This window comes from Betta splendens, chromosome 4 (genome assembly GCF_900634795.4).
Source record: "Betta splendens chromosome 4, fBetSpl5.4, whole genome shotgun sequence".
Taxonomy (NCBI): domain Eukaryota; kingdom Metazoa; phylum Chordata; class Actinopteri; order Anabantiformes; family Osphronemidae; genus Betta; species Betta splendens.
Window position 1 is genome coordinate 22,358,668 of NC_040884.2, and position 25,296 is coordinate 22,383,963.

Below are 25,296 nucleotides of genomic sequence, written 5' to 3' on the forward strand. Positions count from 1 at the left end.
CTGTAAGCAGAATAAAACGTACATATTCCAGTGTGCCTATACAGAACGACAGGCCTCTGCCAGGTGGCTCCATTAACTCCTGCAATTTCAGTGGCTTTAAGAGTAAAAACATCAGCACTAGTAAGTGGTGATATTTACAACCTAAGATCACGAAAGTATTTTACGCTGGCGGTTAGGTTTGACCTAAACTTCCTTTTTTTAAATCCCGAAGAGCCAACACGCTATACGCTGCATCTAAAACGAGCATCCACAACGCCACAAAAGCACAGCTGACAGACTTGGACCTTATTCTGGTTCGGTACATGCTGCAGCAACTCACCAGCAGAGAACAGCTCCGTGCTCGCAGGCAGCACCGTCCTCCGCCCTAAACAGATGCACGGATGACGTCTTAACGTACGTAAACAGCGATATCTGAGCGTTTCACGGCTAATATAGCTTAGCCGAGCATAGCTAACTCGGCTAGCTAACCGCCCTAGCTAACACCCTCGGCCCTCCGCTATAGTTACCGTTATGCTGAACCCACGTCGGTGTACAGTACGTGTATTTAAAGTACTGCAATGTCGCGTTTAATGCTGTTAATAAACAGATTTATTACAACCTTTGTGTGGTAAGATTTGTGTTGTTAACTTTAGCATTAACACTAGCTTGTTAACGTTAGCTAACTTTATTGGTGCAGTTAGCTACACGTCATCCCATCACATGAAGCATCCTTCTGAAACATATCCGATCTTATAAATATTTGATCAAACATCTATATTTTAAGCTGTTGTGCCTCTGCTTGCCTCGCTTCCTCCTGTCCCACAACCAGCTGTGTCCACTTTGACCTTTGCTCCCAACCCCACGTGCACATCTGGCTCCAGGCGCTCTGTAAAAAATGGAAACACCCAGGGAAGCACAGACCGTAGGACTGCTAATACTTTTACTCGGACGTGCTGGTAATAAAAAATGTAAAATCTGTCCTACTATCTGATGCTTCTGGTAATAACATGTCCAGTATAAAGAACTAGTAATTCAGACACTCTGCTAAAAGGAGGATAATGGATGGCTCACAAATTTATGTTTGCTAATGTTGTTTATTAGATGTATTTTTCACTAGCTTTTCCAAAATATGCAAAAATATTGATGTAATTCGTGGTAATTGCGAGTGTGTGCAGCACGCGGCGGTGGACGGGGGCCTGCTGGCAATGATCAGCAGGTGTCAGAACACACAGTGCATTAGAAATGGAGGTTAATACATAATTCAAAGTGGCCAGACTTGCATCATGTCACCAGACGTTGCTTTCCTCCTAACTCATCCACATGTGGTTTTTATATCCATACATATCTAGAGAAGAAAGAACACAACAAGCCAGATAACAGCGCAGTCATAGTTACATCATGAAATATGTAAAGAAAAGCAACAGGCTTCAGGTTCCAGGAAGCTGTACCCAAGCAAGCTGAGTAGTGCATATAAGTCCAAGCCGCCATAGGAGCAGTAGTAGTAATCCATTACAACCCTTTCCACCCTTATCACATTATCTAACTCTGCACTTGAGCATGTCTCTGACTCTATGTGGCTACCTCTGCTCAAAGGCACAAACCCACTTATCTGTCGGCACCAGCAGAAAATCTACCTGTGAAGCACATCACAGCACCGGCTGTTATGAATAGATCATAACTCTTGTAACAAGATCCCGACACAGACACCTTGTGCTCCATCAGGCCGGATGAGAGCTTGACAGGGACGGAGGATAGGTCTTCTGACAATGCCTCTTTGTGTGGAGCTGGCTTCCGTGTGGCTCGGTGTAATGAGATCCAGCAGCTGGGAGAGGAGACAGGGTGACAATGACCCGATGCAAAGCAAGGAGAGGAATCCCAGCCGCACGCTAGCACAGGTGCACAGGATACCTGTGCATGTGTTAGTTGTTTGCCAGGACACTTTGTTTTGATCACCTGTTGCCTCGGCTCCAAGTGACTCAAAATAATTAATCCAGCTGAAAAGATGAGTTGTTGCTCAGTTGATGTTTGAGGCGGTTTGTTCAAATCATGTGCAAACACGAATATATAAAGAAAATCCTCAAGTAGACTTCAATAATTGTCAAACTGCACAAAGCCCTTATTAAATCTTCATGTTAAATTGACATTTTGCAGTGCATACTTATCATCTAGAGCAGCTATTAAAAACAGCAGCCTGTAAAAGGAGCCTGATGTTGTAGCGGGGGCCGCATTATCTCATTAATGTGCCGTGACTCCGTTCACAGATCAAACCCGCGATCTCGGGTTCTGGCTGTCACGTCAACGCGAACATGCAGCCACATGCAGCGTGACGCGGCGCAGCTTAAAGCCACAGCAGATTTCTTTTGAAGACGGGAGACGCTCTCCTGGGAGGCAGCAGCCTGGGCCTGCCGCTGAGGGTAACAGGGTCAGACAACTGGATATTAGCTGTGGATCATCTCCTTTGACACAGCCGTTGATCTGACTGGCGGCGGCGGCGCTCAGCCTGTACCTGCGCCTGCCAGGCTCATCTGAAGCAGAGCGGGGGGGGGGGGGGGGGGGGGGGGCATGTTCAACAGCACAGCGTCTCTTCCCAGGTACACGACACACTTTGTCCTCGCTGCCTGCGCTGCGTGACGGGACGGCACATGTGTTTCATGTGAAAGGCGCCGGAGCAGCGCCGGACGCTCTCTCATCGCGCGCTCGAGGCCTTCCCTCCGCCGCATTGTCAGCGGAGGATCAGTCCTGGGGAGATGGAGGCCAGACTATTCATTTCAGAGACACGAGAGCAGATCAGACAGAGTGCTGCTCTCCCCACGGCCCCTCGTTTGAACAAGGCAAACACAAGGCCTGTAATTAAAGATGTAACAAGAGCTCTGTCAATTGTTCCGCGTCTCATCTCTGCCGGCGCGTCACCTTGCATTATGCCACCGAACTTATTCTGCCGTGCTCCGTACACAGGGTTCAGTTGTCCTCGTATCCGTTGGGCTGAAAACCCGGGTGCCCCTCGGGGAGGGGACGCGGCACTCCAGCCCCTCCATTGTTCTTTTGTTTCAAGCTTCATAATGCCAGAGACGGAGATAATGAAATCCTTCCGAGCTGCCAGTCATTTCCTGTATATTTCATGAATGAGCAGGTTGGGATTCGGCTTCTTGCTCAAGGACGCTGTGGCAGCACTGCTGCTGATGGAACTATAGTGACTTTAGAGGGAATTGGACCATTGAGTAGACAAAAGCAGAAACCATCTAATTGATTAATGAAACCTCGGTTGGGGTGAAACCTAGAATCAGACGTTTTGAGTTTTAGCTGATTTGTTTTTCTCATCTTCCAGGATTCCCTTTGCAGCAGAGGCTGCAGGGCTGTGACAGGGGGTCATTTAGTTGGAAGGTGCATCACATTTTTATGTAAACACGAATTAAGCTATTTGCAGGTTTCCAGTGCTAGAGGAGGTACTGTAAGACACCACCAAAACAAGTTAAAACTATTGAGTGTATTGGTTTCATTTTTACTGAACGAGGAGAAGGTCACTTTAAAACCATTTGACACTTTGCTCCAAATACTGTACGTCGGCTTCTGTTGAGGTCCTGGCGACTGCGTCTCATCTGTCACTTGGTGAATGTGGATGTGCCACATTATCCTATTTGGTGCTGGGGGGGTGAAATCTGGTTTAATTTCCACGCTGATAATGCCCAGATCAGCCCCAGAAGTGTCACATCTTCAGAAACATTCGCAGCCGTGATGGCAATTAATTCCGACTTTGGGAGCGCCGGCCCGTTTTCCTCCGCTTTCATCAGGACCAAATGTTTCCACATTCTTGGGATAGTTTTTGTCAGCTTCATAAATGAGGTATTAAAATTCTCCTTTGCGTAATGTGGCTGTCTGTCCAGCACACGGAGGGGAAATAAGTGATGGCGATGTGTCTGGATTCTGCAGCTCGCGCTCACACAGAGCAATGATTTCACCACCAACACCTTCTGAATTCAGCTACCGGGCGCCAGCTTTACGCTGAATTAAAGGCTGTTCCTTCAACGTTACACACTGTGCAGTCAGCTCGTGGTTTAATAAGATACACGATTAAGAGTTTATAGTTTAATAACCTTGTGCTATTTTCAACACAGTGGGAATTAAAATTGACTAATTGAAAAGCTGCTAAATTCACTGGTGTAATGTGTTCAAGGAAATTGGTTTAAAGCTAATTTTTATGCCTTGGTGCCGTTTTACAGCGTTAATATGAGTAAAAACAATCAAGCTGGTTCTTAAGCAGATCTTTCTATGTTAACCTCAACATTACACAGCCCATAAACTGCATTAAGCCGCACTGGAGTAAGAAAATAAATGTATTTATTGCCTTTATCAGGAGCCTGACGTCACATCTTTATTGGCTAAACCTCTGCTGAGCTAAACGCGAGGCCTTAGTTGGCAGTTTGTGCAAAGCCCTTCTTCCAACGCACGTCTCTGATCTGAAGCAGATTTAGTTCATGATGAGCGACGCTAATGTTATTATGCAGGTATGAGCCTCCTCCATGCTCTCCTGCTAATACAGCGTGTTTTATGCTAATACTGGGGTCTTTGTCCTTCCTCTAAGCTGCACCTGTGCTCCTGCTTTTCCCCAACGCGGGACCAGAGTCCTCGTTTCAGCTGAAGGCTTCACAGTCTATGGGCCGTGACTTCTCCGACCTCAGTTGGGATGTTTATTAGATTAAAAACGATGGCGAGGCGAATGTTTTGTAGATGCGAGACCTGCTGAGATCAACGGACCCTTTGAAGCTTCTAGTTGCCAGGTGACAGGGAAACATTTATTTTCCCAAACAGTTTGACCAAGCTTGATGTTACAGACTTGCAGGTGAGGGGAGGACTTCACCACCGTCCTAATTGATTTTTTTCTTGCACCAGCAGTTAACGAGTAGCTGAGCTGAGTGCGTTAGGTTAACGCAACATCAGCCTCGTTCCTCCCCCTGGAAGTTCTGCCCTCTCCTCTGCTCAGACGCATCACGTTTGCGTCGCTGGAAAAAAAAAGGGAAACTTTTCACACACGTACTGTAGCTTTGAAAGGAGCCGCTGCTTTTCCACTGTGATAAGCCAGGTTTGTTTGGAGGTGGAAGACGAGTGGCGGATGGTATTGTTTAAACCCCCGCTGGACTATTTCTTCCTCTGATCACTGGATCAGCATGGAACTACAAACACACACAAACCAACAAAGGAGACATTTATCCCGCGTGTTTGTTTCTGCTCCGGCGCGGCTGCCTGTGCATACCAAGCGTGTGACGGAGCGCGCGCCCCTAATTGGTATTCTATTGACTGTGGGAGGTGGGGGCAGGGAATTAGACTGAGTCAGACCTGCTGATACGAGACGCGTGCAGTTGCTACTGGGGCATGAGGCCTTTTCAAACACCCATCAGTTTATTTTAGGTTAATTAGGTTGGGAGGAAAAAACAGTTTTTATGCTTGAGTTTACAGAAAACTTCCCGAATGCTCCCACTGCGTGTAGAAAATCCTCCGGAATGCTGTTACCTCGCATTTGGAAAAACAAGTTTCCCTCTCTTCTTTCTTCATCCATTTTTTTCTGGCTACGTGTAAATAATTAAGCAGGGGTAACTTTGCAGATGGATAACATTCATAATTTAGTCGCGTGCGTTCCTGTTGCTCGCATTGGTCACAACCTACGGAGCAGCTCAGGAGGGGTCGCGGGGACGGAGCAGGGGGGAAGTGATGGGCTCTGACAGGTACAGGAGGGGTAAATATCAGAGCAGGGCAGGCTGCTCCTCGGGTTTGCGCTCCTGCTGCTCCAAGGCCCCACGTCTGCTCGGCTCCTGTCAGCTCATCAAGGCCAAGTCCCTGCCTATCCCTGCTGGAATACGGCATCAAACAGCCCGGGGAGCCTTTTATCCCGAGCAGAATGCCTCCCCCTTGTCACAGCGGAGCATTGGCAAGGAGCTGCGCGGATGGCAAAGTTTAACGCGCCGGAGTGAAAGTCAATACCCTGCAGAGGTGGCGCAGCTCAGACTTGAGAGGCGGAGGCGGTGAAAAGGTCACTAGGAAAATGGGATCTTGAAAGACACAGCTTGTCTCGGACAAAGGCGCACGCCGAGCAGGAAGTGGGGCGGCGCCGGGCGGCGGCTAATGTCACGGTTCACCCCGTCGACCCCGTGCCAGGTCTCATGTCTCACAATTAAGGCCCAACGTCTTCGTTTTGTTTGCTCCACCAATTACTGTAAAGGTTACGGGCTCCTTTTACACGTGCATCTACCTCGACAAAGATTCAACGACTTCCCCGTCTAATTTCCCTTTGTTTCGACCTGTAGCCAAAATCAGACATGAAAAGCCTTGACTGCGCGCCCCAAAGACACAGAGGAGCTCTTTGTACTCGGCTTGTTCTGCTCCATGCCATTTTTAATCTTGAGCAGAAGCGAAGAGCGCTGCTCCTCTTATCTTAGATGACATGGAGGCTTTGCTCCCTCTCTCTGGCGCTCTCTCATCTCCGTCTTCTGAAACCTAACCCTCTTTCATGCTTTCCCCTAGTGGTGGCTGTGGTGGCAGCGATACGCTGCACGCGGCCGCTTCACTCTTGTTTAGGTTGTTCTGTTACTTTTTAAGTGAGGCAGCGAGCGCATTACCTCCATGGGCCCGATGCAGCTCAATGTTCCCCTAATTTTAATGACCTCCTACTGTCGTATTTACTCTTTAATCTTGACAGAAATTCTGCCTAATGTCATCACGGAGCTTTGAAGCGTTGCCTAGAACCCCGCTGTTCTCAGGCTTTGCTGGACTTTGGAGCTGCTGAGGTTGTAACGTTGTGTGAGCTCACGGGTTCTGATGGATTGGACTCGGAAGTGTTGTGTTAGTTACAGCTGCTGGAATATTTGGAAACACATCTGGACAACACATCTGGAGAACAAACACTGACGCCTGGTTTCGATGTGAGCAAATAACTCAAATTACAGCTGATCTGACGGTTTTGACACATACAACAACAATGACAACAACAACAACAACATTCTGTCGTCCATTTGCCGCTTTCACCTCAGCTTTGAACCCCTGTCATGTGAATATTGTTTAGACAAAATAATCCATCTGAGGACATTACTGTGCAGCTGGTCACAGGCACTTTTAAATCTTCTCTCATATTTTATTGATTGCTGAAAATTATAATTGCTAGTTGTCGGCTTAACTGAAAAACAAAGGAGCCTTTGTGTTGATGTGGATCATACAGTGCGCTGCCAGTGTGCAGCGTGTTGTCTCCAGCTTGCTTTAGTCATTTAAAGGTCTTAGCGACTATAACGCTACAACTATATGGAAAAAATATAGCAAAGCCATCAAATCCACCTTAATGGAGAGCAGAGCCAGGCTCAGGGTGGGCGGCCATCTGCCTCGACAGGTAGAGAGAATATGAATGTGTGCGCCAAAATCTGATTAAACAACACAATTCATGTGATTATTTAAGGGGTCGCAACAAACAGAACATCTTTAGGAGCTGATCAATGGGCTTCTAATGAATTAGCAGCTGTGAAGACATGCTTCCCCAGAGGATCAGCGAGTCCAACAGCCATGAAATCTGGCTTCCTAATGAAACGCGGCTGTTGTAAGTGCTGGTTGAAGGTACTTGGAGGTGACGGAACAAGGCGTGACCTACACAAACCTACAGCTCTCAGACTTAAGAGTGGGCGTAGTTGATCCGATGCGTGACAGCACCGTGTCCCTAAAACACTCTGCATAGTAGCAAACTAAAGTCCAGCACCGAGCAGAACACGACTGTATCCAATCTATTGCCACGGCGGATCGGAGCCTTTGTGAGGGGACGCAGGCGACCACCACCTTAACAGACTCCAAGGCCGACAGAAGCCCCTCTATTAGTCCTATAGCTTCAATTTGTTCTGCCAATTATCACCCCCTGCCCGGCCACAGTGATGGAAGGTGCTGTTCACTGGGCCTGAATGCCGCCCTCTCTGCAGCCCGCCCCAACAAAGGGGGAGCCCCTGCCTCTTTCTGAGGGGTCCAGTCAGGCATTCGCTGATAGATTGGCCGGGGCACTAACCAGTCAGGTCTTCAAAGAGACAAAGACGGTGGGGAGGCCAGCAGGGACGGGGGGGGGGACCAGTAAAGAAGAATGACCTGCCAAATGAGAAAGACGACGTATTGAAAGGGACAGGCTGAAAGGGAGAAAAAAAACCATATTGAACCGATGGAGAAGTACAACCTTTTGACCATCTGGCTCGGTGGGTGACAACAGCCTTCATCTGTATTTTTAGAGCCGTACAACACAGCAAATTACTCTGTCAGGAAGATTAAGGAGAGTCAAAGGGTTGTCGAGTGGGGGAAAAAGCAAAGTTCCCAATGAGCCGCAAATAGTGGAGGAGCGCCGGACTTTGGGAGCTCACGTCCGCAGCGCCATACGTGATGTAAGGAAAAGGAAATGACACCAAAATAAGGATCGGAGCAGCAGCAGTTTGCCGCATTCATTTCACGACAGGGATCAGATCTGCAGGACCGTGACTAATCTCCCGCTGCACTCTTTGTGTGTATTGGCGTGCACCTAATTTTTCAAGAGCTTTTAATGCCAATTTGGAAAACTAATTGCTTGGACTGTGTCTGAGCGAGCGGTGGAATATAATGCTGCTCTTTTACGCCCATAAATCCGTCCGCGCATCCGGCCGCGTACAACACCGGCTCATTAAAATGCATTAGGCCAGGGTGGCCAGCGTGAGAGGGAAGATGATTTTCTCCTACTTCGCTGGTCAGTGATCCAAGGATCCTGCAGCCCTGAGTTTTTCCCACCACACTGGTCACTTTATTCACTTGCAAATACCCTGAGATGAAATGAGTTACTTTGCGGTGCAGGCTTCAGACTCTGCCTCGCTATCTGCCGCCGCGTGTGTCCCTCTTCTCATTCCTCCATCCCTTCCTTGCCTGATTTCACCCCACCTCTTTCATTCGCTCCCTCTCTTGCTGTAATTTCACCCCTTTCTTGCTGTCAATCCGCCCCCACCGGCCTCCGCCACCACCTCTTCTCCCTCCGCTGCTCCTTCCCATGCCTGTGCTTGTAGATTGTTGGATTCCACCGGAGCCGGAGGAGGCCGTCCCACTGATTGTAAAGAGAGGAACAATTGGTCCTTTAGTCTGATTGGGTCCCCAGATAGGCAACACCAGGGATGGGAGTGTGTCGACAGAGCAGAGAAGCAGTCGCAGAGTAGAAGCAACACCAGGAAAGATAGAAACTTTACAAAGAGGACACAGAGAAGGAGCGTGGACTCAAGGTGACTTTAGGGAAGCTGATGCACTGCAGGCAGCAGCTTTCACAACTTTTACAAGGGAAATTTAGTGAGCGCACAGGGAGAGAAGAACAAAGAGATAAGAGAAGAAGGAAAATGAGTGTTTTTTACAGAAGAAGGACCGAGAAGGAGGAATAAAGTTGAAAAGAATAAAAAGGTAAGGCATGGAATTTCCCGCGCTGCAAAGAAAAATAATAATCTTCGACTTTCACCGGTCACGTTTAGAAACACGCTCGCGCCAATAAGAGATGCCAATAATACTTTCAAGGTGTAAACAAGGAGCGGGGGTTGTGTAAGGGTGACTGGGGATGTGTCAGCTCCAACTGAGTGCTGAGGTGAATGAGACTGCAATATTCCCACTCCTGATCAATAGTTCATTTTTGTGTTAATTTGTGTTATGTGCATGTTGTGAGGCTGGCAGGCAGAAGTAGGTCACGGCGAGCACCCGGGAGGCCCGCCGTGCTCCGTCGGGAGGACGTTCGGTGGCACGTTACAGAAGTTTAGTGAACACGCGCTCCGGCTCCGATTCTCAGCACGTCTGCACTGTCGCCACATCAAACAAGTCACGCTGAAGAGGAGGAATGTCTATCTGCTTTTACGGACCCCTGCTTGGCATTCAGACCTCATTCCTCAGCCTAAGCCGAGCTTCTGGTTCCTCAAGATGAGGACAGATTCATTTTTTCCCTATCAAACCCATTAAGCCTGTCTCGCAAGCTCAGTCCAGGGCTGGCGTGTGCACTCTCGCCGCGGCCACGGACTTTTCTTGCCATTATCAGTGTCGGTGAAAGGCGGCGAAGGATTCTGCGAGAGATGAGCATTGTGCACATGCCTCCACATTAACGCCTTTCAGGTTCCTGCGGCTGTGCTTGGGTTGGCGATACCATAAAGGAGAAGCGGATTCTCCAGGCTGAGCCATGTGGCAGATAAAAGTTGCCCATCCATTCTCCTTTTAGACAAAAATCCCCCAAATTCAAAAGAGATTAGGAGTTCAATATTAATTTGAGCAGATCTGTCCCCAAGACACGGCTGTTTAATCTGCGGCGGAGTGACACTGATTGCAAAGTTGTCCAGATGACGCTCATGCACGGTGACATCATTTCCATGCACCAGTGCCTGGGATGAATGCCAGTTTGTGTGATTTAATTTCTCTATAAATGACAAGGCTCCTTTTATGGCCTCCGCCGAGCGATGAATGAACTCGATGTGTACCGGGAGAGGAGGAGAGGAGGAGAGGAGGGGGCGCACGACGAGAGAAAGGATTAAGAAATTGAAGAGTCTGACAGATGCTGGAGCCGCAGAGAACAAAGTACAGAAGTACAGTAAAGTCCTCCTGGTAGAAGCAGGAGCAGCAGAGGTCTGAGCAAACTTCTGAAGCTCAGGCAGCGAGAGGCTGGAGGCAAGGATCAGTAATCACAGGCTCAAAGGCCTCGTGCCACAGTTTGTCCCGAGGGACGCGAGGCCCCGGACGCGCGTCCACAGAGGAGCCACATTCACCACAACACAAACTAGTGCGTGAAGCTGAGAGACGGGTCGTGGCTGCAGGCGCTGATGGTGTAAGGAACACACACACTGTGTAAGGAACACACACACACACACACACACACACACACACACACACACACACACACACACACACACACTCACACACACACACACACACACACACACACACACACACACACACACACACACACACACACTCACACACACACACACACACACACACACACACACACACACACACACACACACACACACACACACACACACACACACACTCACACACACACTCACACACACACACACACACACACACACACACTCACACATCACAGGCCACGCTGCAGCTTCAATTCAATTACGTGTTAAGACGTAAGTAAACATTAGCGTTGAGGAGGAGGTGAAATTAGACTTCCAGCTCGTCCTCCACCGGCTTCTTGCCCTGCTCCTCACAGACTGGGTGGCACATGTGCGCTGCCTTCCTGGTGGCATCGCTTCCCACCGTGCAAAATCAATTGTGGTTAACAAATTGGCCATGACGTGCTGTCCTGCCACAGTGGGTGGAGCCCTTTTCACGGGTCCACCCAGGTTTAGGGACCTTTTCCACAGCCTGGGAGGCCGCTCTTTAGGGACGTGATGAGTGGATCTGAGACACGGACACTGTGAAATCAGCACTGAATGAATGTCCACGTAGCAGCTAAACCACACAGGGAGCTGAGCCCTGGGAAGCGCAGATCTGACCGTTTCAGCCTCTATTGTCAAAATGAGAAACTTGGTTAATGCCAAGACCCGATCGACCACATCTGTGTCTGTGAGGATTGAATTTAAGATTCAAGATGTTTCAAGCAGTGATGAGTCGTAGGAGGCGATGCCACAGACGTTTTCAGCCCATTAGCGGCTCATTAATCTCAACAGGTGGAGTCAGATGATGAATCCTGCTGCAGCTCAGTGGACCGGTCAGTCGGAGCCGCTCTTTATTTGTCTCCACTGGAAGGAAACCTTCACCTCTCTGTTCGTGGCATGGAGCTGTTTGATGGAGCCTGTTGTTGTCAGATTGCAGTTAATGGAGCAGCAGGTGGACTTGGACTAAGATGATACAACAATATGGGCCATCATTTTGTCACACCAGCTGCTGCTCCTGACAATCACCGACTCCGACTGTCACTCACCCCTTCCCTCAGCAAACATCTCTGCTTTAAGGGCGTTGTTGCTTTTTAAAACCGAGATGAAAGAAAAGAAAATGTATGATTTACTGCTTCTTCTGCCGCTTTGACAATTTCGTTCGCACACAAAAGCTGATTTTTAAACTGGGAAGAATGTTTCAGCTGGGTGGGAAAATACCTCCTGGCTTTAAGTCTGGCAAAGCTTTTTCATGTGATGCTCCACCTCACTCCTCACGTCGTGCCTTCACCCCCATCCTCGCCTCCATCCGGCCTCTTTGACAAACGCCATCTGCTTTTCTCTTAAACAGGCGCGATGCCACCACATTAGCTGAGCAAAACTGTTTTACCAGCACAATCGCGTAGCATGTCAGCTCATTAGGTGCCACAAAACGGAGCAAAACGCCCGGGTGCTCGCCGTGACCTCCGGGGGGAGGAGCTGAGCGCCGAGCAAAGAGCGGGGAGCTAATTTTACTTCATAATGGCAACCGGGCGCCCTGAATAGGCAGAAAGGAGCGGAGCAGCCGGGTCAAGTGTCAGCCGTCCTGCCAAGCGGCCCTCGCCGGGTTTGTCTCTGCACAACACTGGGCCCAGCCTCCCGCTGACAATGCAGCCCTTCAACAATGATTAACTGAGTTTGGGGATTCAGTGAGAGTCTGCAGCAGCACAATGGACTCTTACAAAACATAATGGAGTCAACTCAGTCTCCCTTTCTTCCGCTGTTTCAGCCCCCAAATTTCCATCTCCCCTGCCAACGGCCTCTTGGGTTTTTCTTGCCTCGCCCCTTCTTTTCGCCTTTTTGACCATAAATCCACCCGTTTTTTCCCCCCTGGCCTCGTTAATGCAGATGCAGCCGTCCTCCTAATGCATAAAAACAAGATGCAGATGAAAAGAGGCAGCACAGGCGCCGTGCGCTGCATGCGAACGCACCATCGATTGGCCCAGAATCGATGTCCGACCTTAGAAAGTGCGTCTCGTGGAACTGACCTCGCTGCTCTTAAAGATTCGTATGATGTTCGTATCAAACGGGAGACGGCTTTTAGAGAGCTTCGCCACGAGGGCCTTCGAAACCACGCGGTACACTTGCAATGAGTGAGTGAACAGAAACGCTGGCGTCCTGGAACATCACACCCCCGAGCCTGTTGCAGGAGGTGTGAAGGAGCTCACCTGTCTGAGGAGGAGAGGAAGGTTGTGGTCACACTTCTTCCTCTGGACGACGTGCAAATCCTAAAAGTCCTTTGTTTTCTGCTTCAGCTTCCAAATGCTGGTATTAGTCCAGTAACAGAACTTTGTGCAGTTATAAGCCGTAAACTATGGAGCTAAAGCTAACTGCTTAGTTTAGCTTCAAACAACATCTCTTTGGTGTGAATTATTATCAACTGTTCATTTGACACATAAAACTTTACTCTGTTACAAACGTCACCTTTGCAGAAAGATTTGATGCCTTCGTCGTAGCAGACGTTTGCCTGCACTATCACAATAATAAGCAGCACAAACAGTGTCTATGTTGAACGGCAGTGAAATTGACTTTCACCACAGCTCAAGTAAATCTGTGTGGTGGAGAACTGATGTGGAGCCAGAGGAGAGACAGCAAAAATGTGTCATCCGCAGGACTCCAGCAGCGCAACACACACTGGGCTCAGTGTTCATCAAAAGGATGATGTCCAGCAGGACACAAATCTGAGACTCATCTGTCAAATCCTGTTTTTGCTTCCAGGACTCGACAACAGCAAGAAAGACGGGAGCCAGGAAACAAGTGCACCCCAGAAGAAAGAGAGAAAGAGGAAGTCCTTTCAGATCCGCGCCTCGCCATGGGAGACCGATTCCATCTGCCAGCGGCCGCCGCCGCACTGCTCCCCGTGGCCCTGTGCGTTCTGACCCTTCTGCCCCACAGCCTTCTGGGTAGGCTCGCAGAGGAGGACCGTGCGGGCGGCTCGGCGCCGCTGCAGAGGGTGAAGCGAGGCTGGGTGTGGAACCAGTTCTTCGTCCTGGAGGAGTACACCGGACTGGAGCCCCTCTATATCGGAAAGGTCAGTAATGCTGCAGGGTACATGCACACGGGCGCCCGGTGGGGGGGGTAGCAGCAGCTAAAGCTAATGCAGTCTCCTACAGCAGGGCAGCTTTAGCCTCGGTGCCTAAGTGCACACGTAAAGGTTTAACCCGAGGAAACGCGAAGTGTACGAGTTTGCGGCCCAGCAGGCCATCTGCTTTCCTCCTGACCTTTCCACTTCACGCACCTGTTGTGGAGCCTCGCGTGCCCTCAAAACTCCACCGGAACTTGCTGAACTAACTCCAGAGCTATAGGGGAACCCAGCAGCCCGGAGGTCATCTGCTGCTGGAACAGAGCAGAGTAGCTGAATGCAAAACATTGGGTGTAGGTTTAGTCGGTACCAGGACAGAACCAGAGCCAGAACCGAAGATTCGTTGTCTCAAACCAGGACGGCACTCGGTCAGTGCAGGAGGGGGAGGAAGGGGTGAGGGAGCGAACATCGGATCGATAGTAAGGCTGGACATCATCAGCAGCCTCATAAGCTGCAACGGAAGCTGCCATTACAGCTACACTGAAGCTCTTTAGTCCAGAAATTCTGTACAGGATCAAAGAATTACAGTAATTTTACATTTAGAACAGATTTCTACTAAAAACATTGGAAAATCTTACAGCTGTAGCTTTAAGTGACTTAGTCGACATCGCCTGCTTTTATGTGTGATAGATTTTACTTTCCAGTCGGACTCCGTCTCAGTAATCATCATAATAAGCAGCTACCTCTGAGCTCTTAGCTCTTGATCGGAGCAGAACTCAGACGTAGGACCTCACGGAGCACACGCAGCGCTAACCCTCTGATTCCAGACCTTTGATGGAATTTTCCTGCCGACTTTTAAGACACAGTAACACTAACCGCTCATCCTGTGAAACTTCCCTTTGGGAGTGATGCAAACCCGGCTAATTAGCGCCGTGGAATAATTTTACCGCCACCACTCGGGAATACCGGGGATTCCAAAGGATTCCAAAAACTCTCATGCTCCAGCGGATAGAAGGGTAACGAGTCCTGGGAGAGCGGCATCAGAGCGGTAGAATAAAGTACTGTATCTGCTTATGGGGTATAAAAATTTACTCAGCATCACAGTCACTTCTATCTAACCTCTTCTTCTTTTCCATTTACTGATTCTTTTCGAGCCCTCCACCCTAATTTTTCCTGGCTGAATGACATAAGTGGTTCTGACAGGCTGGGCTACTACCCAGACAGCCACTCAAGGCAAAAAGCCATTGTGGGATATGACAAAGCAGCAGATAGATTTAGCGTAGCCCCCTGCTTTTCCACCTCCAGCTCAGCCCAGCTCGCCTCCTCTCAGTTGAAGAACTCAGTGTTCAGAGCCGGGGGAGCATTTGGGCTTTGGGCCGGGGGTAAGACGGAGCAGGTAATTGATAGCCTGAGTGTCAAACTCCCCCCTTTCATAAGCTTCGGTGGAAAGGAAGGATCACTAGCGCTGGCCTGAGATACAGTATATCACCATGAGGCATGGGGATGAAGCTCACAATGGGATGTTGATTAAAAAATCTATTCTGGGCCGAGCTGGGCTGCACGGTGCTTCGCAGGAGCGAGGGCAGGTGGGTGTGTTGTCCGTAGAGATAGGGGAAGCTGCCTCGTCTGCTGCTTGGGAAAGGTGACGCTGAACTATCTCAACAACAACAAACGTTGCTCTGCACTGTGAGGCGTTTGACAACCTCAGCGTGGTCCTTTCACTTAATGGCCCCGGACGACAGAAAAGCCTCAAAAAGGAGCTTTGTAGAGTCAAAGTCGACTGTTGATTATATGCAAGTCAGACGTCAGAGGGGGCATTTAATTTGATTCTGCTACTGTGATGGCAGCAAGCACTCATCATATGCAGGAACCCTCTAAGTACACAGCAAAGAATGATTGCACATCAGCGAGCTGGCATTTGCACTTATGGGTCACAAAATGCTTCTGATTGCTCCGCGGGGCTGATGGCAACACACGGGCTGTAAGCTGTGATTAGACGCCTCCTTACAGCTGGAGTATGATGGTATGCTTATAACAACACACGGCCCCCGAGGGCCCAGGGTTCATTTACCCACAGACGCATCCTCCACCCAACAGGAGGATGTGAATGAACAATGAACTGCACACATTTTTAGGACAGCATCTGATCTGCATATGTTCAGTTGGACTGAGATCTGACTTGGACAGTCTAGAACTTTCCACTGTTTGGCCTCACTTCAGGCTGCATTGTTCTAAATCCAGAAGGCCGCGGCCTAATTGAATGCCCTCAAAAAACGTCAGGCAGTGTTTTCACGCCTGATCCGATTGCAGGATTTGACCCCAGCGGTTCAGAGGCTTCCCAATCCCCCCTGATGTCTCTAAGATAATGCATAAGCTGATTTTTCCTTTGTGGAAACAGCTCCACTCAGACATGGACAAAGGCGATGGCTCCATTAAATACATCCTGACGGGGGACGGCGCCGGCACCACCTTCACCATCGACGACAGCACGGGGGACATCCACGCCATCCAGAGGCTGGACCGAGAGGTGAAGTCTCAGTACGTGCTCCGAGCCCAGGCCCGCAACCGCCTGACGGACAGTCCGCTGGAGCCAGAGTCCCAGTTCATCGTCAAGATCCAGGACATCAATGACAACGAGCCCAAGTTCCTGGACGGCCCGTACCAGGCCACTGTGCCGGAAATGTCCAAAATAGGTAAAGTCCCCTCCAGGTTCACAGCTGGGTCGTGTCCTGTTGATTCTCACTGTTCCCTCCATTCCTTTTATTAAAGGAACATCTGTGATCCAGCTGACGGCGACCGACGCCGATGACCCCACGTACGGAAACAGCGCCCGCGTGGTCTACAGCATCCTGGAGGGCCAGCCGTACTTCTCTGTGGACGCCAAGACTGGTACGACTCGGTAACCAGGGAAACCAACGCTTGTTGTTTACATGAGGGCCTTCACACTCGCCAGCCGCTCTGACTATTTCATGAGCTCCGTGTGAATGTGTAATGAGCATGAATGATGTTGACGACAGCCCCACCTCTGACAGTCTCATTTAGCACTGTTTGGACCCCACCTTGTTTCTAACTCTGTTCCACGGTGTATCTGCACTTTGAGCCGCGTATACTACACGTTCACCCACCAGCTCCGAGCGCGGGGAGCCCAGCGTGGCTCCTGCTGTTGCTACGAGACTAACCAACGCGCGTCTGAAACATGCCAGTCTCAGGCTACCTCAGACTCCTGCCACTCCGCAGTTCAGCTCAAAAGTGCGATTCCTCTGTCGAAAATGAGGACAGAATGAGACCGGCAGCCCTGCGGAGCCGAGCCATCGAGTGCTTCAGCAAACTTTTCCCCAAAACATCAGATCAGTCTCTGCGTGAAGCACAACAGTCATGAAGCGGCCGTCGCCTGTTTTCTGCAAAATCTTTACAGTAGTAGAGGCGTGTAGTTTATGCAAATTTACATCAAGCTCACTGTGTGATCCTAGAGCATGTGCCAGGCCAGGAAGCCATTAGCTTAGCTTAAAGGCTGCACCCAGCTAGCATGCTAGCTATTTTCTGGTCCACTGGTCATTCTGCTGCTGCTGTCCGTCACTGAAAAACGAGCATCTGACGGCGTGATTAAGAACATGTCAAAATAAACTGTGAATATCTCACTGCAACCCAGGAAACTGCAGCCGTGTGCCGCTCTTGGAGCCGCCTCAGTGAGGTTTTTCCCCGTGTTGGCTGGAACGGCGCCGGAGCTCACGTCTCTCCGTCTTCCCCTCAGGCGTGGTGCGCGTGTCGCTGGCAGACATGGACCGGGAGACGCGGGAGAACTACACGGTGCTGATCCAGGCCAAGGACATGGGCGGCCAGCTGGGCGGCCTCGCCGGCACCACCACCGTCAACATCACGCTGAGCGACGTCAACGACAACCCGCCCATGTTTGACCAGAGTAAGTCTGTGCTCTCGCGCCACACTCGAGGCTCCGAGCCGCGGGGACCGGACGCGTTCCCGCAGCAGCAGTGTCACGTGTGCAGCGTACCAGTCCCGTGCGTCAACATCCAAAGCGACACCAGGTTGATGACACTTTGCTTTCACCTCATTTCCCTGCAGCTCTGAGCCGTTGACCCCTCAGGCCACCGCTGCCTGGTCACCCGCCCCCTCCCCCCCGCAGCCTCCTCTTATTATGGACCCCCTGGGGTCAGGGGTTGTCTCGTCGGCCGCGGTCACCTCAGCATGACCGACGGGTGGCTTCACTCATGAACAAAGAAAACGCCCGCTGCTGCCACTACTGTCCACTTCCCCTTCCATCACCGGCCCTCCACCAATTAGTGCCATCACTTGGATGGAACTTTGACTGGCTTTGAAGAGCTTCGGGGATTTCCCTCTGTCAGGCACTAACTGCAGGCGTTTCGCCGTGGACTGCAGGGAGCGCCACAAATTGGGCAGCTGTCGTCTCTTCTTTGGGGCTAAATGATAGATGAGATTCAAGCAGACCGGTGCGTTCACGGACCGCGCGCAACCCACTTCTGAGGTGTTTATGAGCCGTTCATCGGGCTGCCTGAGAGCGTGGGAAGGCGTTTGGCTCCCTCTAGAGGCGAGAAGGGCGCAGCGGCTGCAAAGGGGTGACTCTGCTGATGCGTCTCCGCAGGGCTGTACCAGATGAGCGTCCCAGAGTCGGTGCCGGTGGGTTCAGTGGTCGGACGGATCTGGGCGAAGGACAGAGACGTGGGGGTCAACGCTGAGATGAAGTACAGCATCATCGACGGAGACGGGAGGGACACGTTCGACATCATCACTGACCCCACCAACCTTTTTGGCATCATCACAGTAAAAAAGGTAAACGAGCAGATAAAGAGGACAGGTTCCTTTCAGTCCACAGCCCTGATGCAGACAAGCTGCATTCACATGTCTGCACTGGTGAGCTGAAGCCTCTCATGCTTATTCACAATGATTTAAACATTTCACTGGCACAAACCCGTGTTGACTGAATTATTTACTGGCAGCTCTGACTCCAAAGCGCGATCTGTCCAACTTTTCCGTCCACCAGCCGCTGAACTTCGAAGGCAAACCCAGCTACACCCTGAAGGTTGAAGGTGCCAACACACACGTGGACCCCGGCTTCCGCCACCGCGGGCCCTTCAAGGACGTCACCATCGTGCACGTGAGCGTGGAGGACGTGGACGAGCCGCCGTACTTCGACCTGCCCTCGTATTACATCGAGCTGCCCGAGGACGCCGAGATCGGGACGCTGGTGAAGACGGTGTCTGCGAGGGACCCTGACGCCGCCAACAACACTGTGAGGTGAGGGACACGCGAGCTCTGCTGGTGCAGTGTCAACGGGTCGCCAGCAGAGGGAGGCATCACAACACGGCTTCTGAGCGATGAGGACGATAAACAGCTGATTAGCTTCACTCTAACTAAACACAGGATGACTGTGCTGCAAAGACGGCTGTGAACTCTGTAACATAACAAACACGGTAACGTGACATCATGAGCTTGGGTCCATAATGGAATTACACCTGCCCTTCTATAGTCTTTACTCTGTTTGGGAAACCACTGCTCTGAGCCCACGTTTCTGAAGACCTTCACTGGCGACAGGTCACAGACACCCTGTAATTCCTGCAGAAGGAATCAGAGCCGCTGAGACAGCGAAAGCTCTAATCTGAATATTATGTTTCCCTGAAACCTCCTGAAGCCGTCACACATCTAAGAGCTCTTTTGGAGCCTGAGTTATGGCAGGAGGAGCAGATAGCTGAGGGTGACATTGAAGAGCTGAAGCCCGAGACGCTGCAGCAGCAACGACATCATCAGATCACAGATAACGACAACAAGCAGCAGGTGACCTTCAGTCACTCTGTCTCGTTCCCTTCTTACATCTACATTTACCAGCTGCAGAATGGCCGCAGTATAAGGGGACATGGACACACACACACACACACACACACACACACACACACACACACACACACACACACACACACACACACACCGGCCGTCCTCACAACTGTGGAGCAGTGATATTAATAGAAATCCTCCAGGGATGTGGATGTGCCCGTCACAGCTGTTTCCTGTGGGAGCTCAGACACAACATATCAGCACAGGCCTCGAATCAATCAACATCTGCAAATGTTAACAGCTGCTGAAGATGATCAAAAAAATTCCCCAGAAGCTATGATGACATCTGTGCTTTGATTCTTTTAACCCACAAAAATTCCAAACACCTCAGTGTTGCTTTGACCTTTCACACCAGAGGTCAAACAGAGGTTTTCCCCTTAGCTTGTCAGGAACAGAGGACACATTGACCTTGACCTTTACTGTGACAAATAAATCCAATTAGTTCTTCTTGGAGTTTAAACCTGCTGCTTTTATTGAATAATCAGATCACTTCCTGCTCGCTTCATCACCTGGTACAGACACACCTGTACCTCTTCCAGGTGAATGAAGCAGCCGCCGGGGTGTGTGTCAGCTCCACAGCCTGGAGGGTGTGTGTGTGTGTGTGTGTGTGTGTGTGTGTGTGTGTGTGTGTGTGTGTGTGTGTGTGTGTGTGTGTGTGTGTGTGTGTGTGTGTGTGTGTGTGTGTGGCTGTCGTATGTGGGGAAAGCAGCGGGTCGTGGCAGGAGACGAGCCAAGGCTTGGCAGAGATAAAGCCTTAACTCCTTCTTCTCATTGTGACTCCAGAAGCCGCCAGCTTGTTGCCTTATCGCACACACACACAGGCTGAGCCGTGTGCATGTGTGTGTGTGTGTGTCCATACACTTACTGATGCTTACGTTCTGTGTCACTAGGTACTCCATCGAGAGGTCCAGCGACCTGGGGAAGTACTTCTACATTGAGATCACGTCAGGGTCGCTGATGACGGTGCGTTCGCTGGACCGAGAGGAGGTTGGATGGCACAACATCACCGTCCTCGCCATGGAGATGAGTACGTCCTGCACTCACACAGTCACATGAAGCCAAGCACGCGCCTGCATAGAGGCCTTCGGACAGGCTACGGATCAGAACCAGGCTCGGGACGGGCGGCCGTGGGCCTTGACCGGCTCTTAGTTCCATTAGTCATAAGTTTCTGTGGAAATCCTGCGCGTTTTAGTGTCAGTGCTTTGACTACAAACAAAGCCAACCTGCTGTGAAGGAGATTTGCGCAGTGAGTTCAGTCACACAACAAATGGGTGAATACACATTCACAGACGCAGAACCGGTGATTGTGGCAAACAACCCCTGCTGAGTTGCGTAAGGTTGGAGCGGCGACGCCCCGCAGACCCGCGCACAGCTCAAAGTCACCTTCATCCTCCTCACTTGGTTTGTTTGTCTGCCGGTCTCTTCGCTTGGTAGACGCACCTAAAAGGAGACGCTAATTGAATTAATGCCTAAAGAAATAACTCCCGGCTCGGTGGCTAATAAGATGTGATGGAGACGGAGAGGACGAGAGGGCGGGCGGAGGAGAGAGCAGCGAAGCGACCCATGACATGAACTTATTCCCGTAATGGTTTAATAACAACACACGTGCTCTATTTAGTTTTATTTATAGGCACTACAATAAAATACACAATAGGAAATGTCCGTTCTAAGCGTTGCATTTCGTTATTTCATTGCCTTCCTGCTGTGACACGTCAGAAAGTCTCTGAAAAATTGCCCATTAGAACTTAATTTAATGGAACAAAACTCTCATTTGTTAAAGCCGCTCAGCTGCTGTTCACACTTTAATTGAACTGCTTTGTGCGCCGGACTTTTTCCCGCCACCGGCTCCGCTCCGCTGAGGTGAATCGCCGGCAGAGTCGTTTCCTTTGACTCGAAGCGGCGCGCGGGAGCAGCGCGCGGGGCGACACCGACTCGGGGCGTTGATTGATCGACCATGTGATGGAACCTGAGAAAGTAGTTACTGCCCACTAATTGCATTTCCGCTGCCTATTACACAGCTGGTTAAAGTATGCAAATTCCTGTTTGGTGCTGGAGGAGCTCTAATGCGCCGCAGGCGCCCTGTAAATGAGGGGAAGATTAAGCGTCTCACCGCTTCCTCCGCCGCGTGTCTGCAGATAACCCCACGCAGATCGCCAGCGCGTCGGTGGCCGTGCGCGTCCTGGATGTGAACGACAACCCCCCGTCGCTGACGCACTACCTGGAGGCGTACGTGTGTGAAAACGCCAAGGCGGGACAGGTAGGTGAACACGAGTCCAGCGCCACGTGCGCGGTGGCTGTGTGTGAGGTGGTGTGACACGAGCGCGTGTGTGTCCAGCTGATCCAGACGGTGACGGCCGTGGATCCGGACGAGCCCATGGGGGGACAACACTTCTACTACAGTCTGGCTCCAGAGGCTGCAAACAACCCCAACTTCACGCTGAGAGACAACCAAGGTTGGTAGTGTCGGTATCATCCATCCAGTGGTGGGCGGTACCATCCGGACCTACTGGACCTGCGATCCATCATGCTGTCCCCTCTTCATCTCCCTCCAGACAACACGGCGTGGATCCTGACCCGCCGCGGAGGCTGGTCGCAGCAGGACCAGACCGTGTTCTACCTGCCCCTGTTCATCTCCGACGGAGAGCAGCCGGTCCAGACCAGCACCAGCACGCTGACCATCCGGGTCTGCAGCTGCAACCAGGAGGGCAACGTCATGTCGTGCAACGCGGAGGCCTACAGCCTCCCCGCCAGCCTGAGCCGAGGAGCGCTCATCGCCATCCTGGCCTGCATCTTCGTGCTGCTGGGTGAGTTACGATCCTCGGCAGAAGCCGGTGGGGGAAAACAGGAAATGTTTTATTCCCACTAACGAGGTCAAAGTGATGCAGTCTGACACAAAAAGATGTAAACTCGCTGAAATGTTTAGATTCACATCTTTTTAAGAAGCAGATGAGTGTGAATCAGGCGAAGTTGCCCGGCCTCCCAGGAGGAGCAGCGTGAGTCCACCTGCTCGGTATCAGAACCAAAAGGTTCTACTGCAGGACAGCTGGCACCAGGAAGAGATCCACTTAAACCTGCTGAGCTGAGCCGAGGCCAGTGACGTCAGGGGAGGCGGGGCCTCACTGCAAAAACATAACATAGAAATCCATATCTGTCCACGATGTGCTATAAAGTTTATGAAATATTTTTCTCTAAAATTTTAATTATCTTGACATTTTCCTGGGTAAAAATCAGTAAATTTATTCATTTCCCTATCGTAAGTGAAGCAGCGAGGAGCAGACCCTCCGCTCTAATACTCAAACATTTACAGCCTACAGACAGATTTATTCTACATCATGACTTTGTACAACCTACCTAACACGTTTATCAATGTTTTTGTGACATTAATAACGTTTCTGATCGGGCTAAAACCCGACAGAGAAAACGATGACGGAGGCAGGACAGGTCTCTGCTTCACCCAGCAGGGGGCGCTGCTGCAGACCATAATACAGGCAAACCACAGTTTTCCATTTTCTAAACAAAAGCTACTTAATACCCCAAAGAAAGAATAATTAATGTTCTTGAAAAGCAAATATTGACTTTGAGTGAATTATTCATCCAAACCGGTTATCCAAATGAAGAATAAACCTGTAAAACTGATTGAACAGAACAGAATTTAACGTTTTAAAAACGACTTCAGACTTCACTGAAGGTCAAAATTGAACATTTACACCTCTCTATGCTTTAGAATGCATTGTTAAGCACACATGAAGGATATAGATCAGACTGAGACAACCTGTCTCTTAACGGTATAAAATACCATAAAAGATCTGACTCCGGAGGACTCGGCGCCACCAGCCGTGAACCTCAGCGCCACGTCTCACCTGAACCTGTTCATTGCGTCTCCTCTGCAGTGATGATCCTGCTCATGCTTTCCCTGCGGACGCACCGCAAGAAGCCCTACCTGTGCGACGAGGAGGAGAACGTGCACGAGAACATCGTGCGCTACGACGACGAGGGCGGCGGCGAGGAGGACACGGAGGCCTTCGACATCGCCGCCATGTGGAACCCGCGCGAGGCGCACCACCCGCTGGCCAAGCTGAGGCAGGACATGCTGCCCGAGATCGAGAGCCTGTCCCGCTACGTGCCCCAGGCCTGCGTCGTGGGCGGCGGCGGCGACAGCAGCGTGCACGGGTACGTGCTGGCCAAGCTGCTGGAGGCCGACGTGGACCCGTGCGCGCCGCCCTACGACTCCCTGCAGACCTACGCCTACGAGGGCGAGGGCTCCGTGGCCGAGTCGCTCAGCTCGCTCCAGTCCGGGACGTCCAACACCGACCACGAGTACGACTATCTCAACGACTGGGGGCCTCGCTTCAAGAAGCTGGCCGAGATGTACGGGGTGCTGGAGACAAACATTCCTCCCACGTGGTAGAACACAGCAGACGTTGCCTTTTGAATCGGAGACGGACTCCAACACACGAGGAGACGAGCGGACAGACGTCCCTTCCTGGACTGTAGCACTTGAAAACCTGCTGTAGCCTCGAAGGCCTGGGTTCAGTTCTGGACGGGCGGCCCGCGAGGCAAAGCACAGTAAACTCCCAGCGGGACCCTCTGTGGCTCAGAGGTCTGTGGAGGAGCGGGCAGCTCGACGAGGGACGTTCAAGTGCAGACGTTGCTTTTGTGAAATGTCATCTGTCGCAGGTCTTAATTTATTCGTGCTGTATTTATACGTTCTGATAAGTTATTTGGTGCTTCAGACACTGCTGCCATGAGGAAATGTGTAAACGCTGTAACATACATGATGTGACTGCCTTTGTTTTGGATCCTGTGTGAGCTGAGGTTTTCTGCATCTCCTGCACACGCTGAGCTTTTCCAGGTTATTTGCTTTGTTTTTGTAGTTTTTTTAGCTCTTTGTATTATAACTGTTCTTATTTCTGAACCATGAAGCGGATGTAGATTAAAGCGGGGGCCGTGTTGGGAGAATCCGTCCCTGTAGCCGGATCAGCGCCTTTACCTTTGGATCCACCGTCGTGCCACAGTCCGACTTCACAGACACGGATCATCTGCGTCAAGTGCCAAATGCAAGAAAAGGACAAAAAGGAAAAAATGTTATAATCACACAAACACAAAAAGACCAAAAGACAAAAAAGGGTTTTACAAAGTAGGACGAAGCTGAAGGTGCGTTTTTCTAAACGATTGTGTGGAGTTTACTTGAAATCCATGTGGTCCGTCATTCTACAGTCAGTGGTACGTGAATGTAGATACTTTTTGTATTCTTGGTAATAAAAAGGTTAAAAAAAAAGAAACATTTGGTGTGTGGCACTGAACACGACCCAGAACGGCCCGGGGCAGGAAGCGGATCATCGGCGGAGCAGGAGCAGCCGACCGCGGCTCCGCATTTCCATTTCCACATTTAAAACACAAATAAGTGTAAAATCAGCAGCTGGCTCACCTGCTGGGCGCCATTCGACGGTGAAATTGCTCAGCGGTTGAGCCTGTATCGTTCCCCGGATTTAAATGCTCACTTAAATGCCT

At 50.6% G+C, this 25,296-nt stretch overlaps 2 protein-coding genes across 9 annotated transcripts in view; one reads left to right on the top strand and one right to left on the bottom strand.

Annotated features, from left to right (window-relative positions):
- mc4r (melanocortin 4 receptor) overlaps nucleotides 1-590 on the bottom strand; it is an 83,394-nt gene extending 82,804 nt beyond the window's left edge. For all 7 annotated transcript variants that reach the window (XM_055508039.1, XM_041070305.2, XM_055508038.1 and 4 more), the window contains exon 1: nucleotides 320-590. The gene's annotated coding sequence lies outside the window, so the exon portion shown is untranslated. The remainder of the gene's footprint in view (nucleotides 1-319) is intronic.
- LOC114853318 (cadherin-20-like) overlaps nucleotides 1-25,067 on the top strand; it is a 44,906-nt gene extending 19,839 nt beyond the window's left edge. Inside the window, exons 1-12 of one of the 2 annotated variants that reach the window (XM_029146558.3) lie at nucleotides 8,970-9,396; nucleotides 13,617-13,929; nucleotides 16,319-16,613; nucleotides 16,690-16,809; nucleotides 17,672-17,839; nucleotides 18,539-18,726; nucleotides 18,938-19,191; nucleotides 20,676-20,812; nucleotides 21,921-22,042; nucleotides 22,121-22,238; nucleotides 22,338-22,589; nucleotides 23,676-25,067. In XM_029146558.3, coding sequence (XP_029002391.1) covers nucleotides 13,711-13,929; nucleotides 16,319-16,613; nucleotides 16,690-16,809; nucleotides 17,672-17,839; nucleotides 18,539-18,726; nucleotides 18,938-19,191; nucleotides 20,676-20,812; nucleotides 21,921-22,042; nucleotides 22,121-22,238; nucleotides 22,338-22,589; nucleotides 23,676-24,193 — 2,391 coding nt within the window. In that variant the 5' untranslated portion in view covers nucleotides 8,970-9,396; nucleotides 13,617-13,710 and the 3' untranslated portion in view covers nucleotides 24,194-25,067. Of the gene's footprint in view, nucleotides 1-8,969; nucleotides 9,397-13,616; nucleotides 13,930-16,318; nucleotides 16,614-16,689; nucleotides 16,810-17,671; nucleotides 17,840-18,538; nucleotides 18,727-18,937; nucleotides 19,192-20,675; nucleotides 20,813-21,920; nucleotides 22,043-22,120; nucleotides 22,239-22,337; nucleotides 22,590-23,675 lie in introns of those variants that run through there. The other variant, XM_029146557.3, reaches the window with a different exon arrangement.
- The last annotated feature ends 229 nt before the right edge of the window (nucleotides 25,068-25,296 follow it).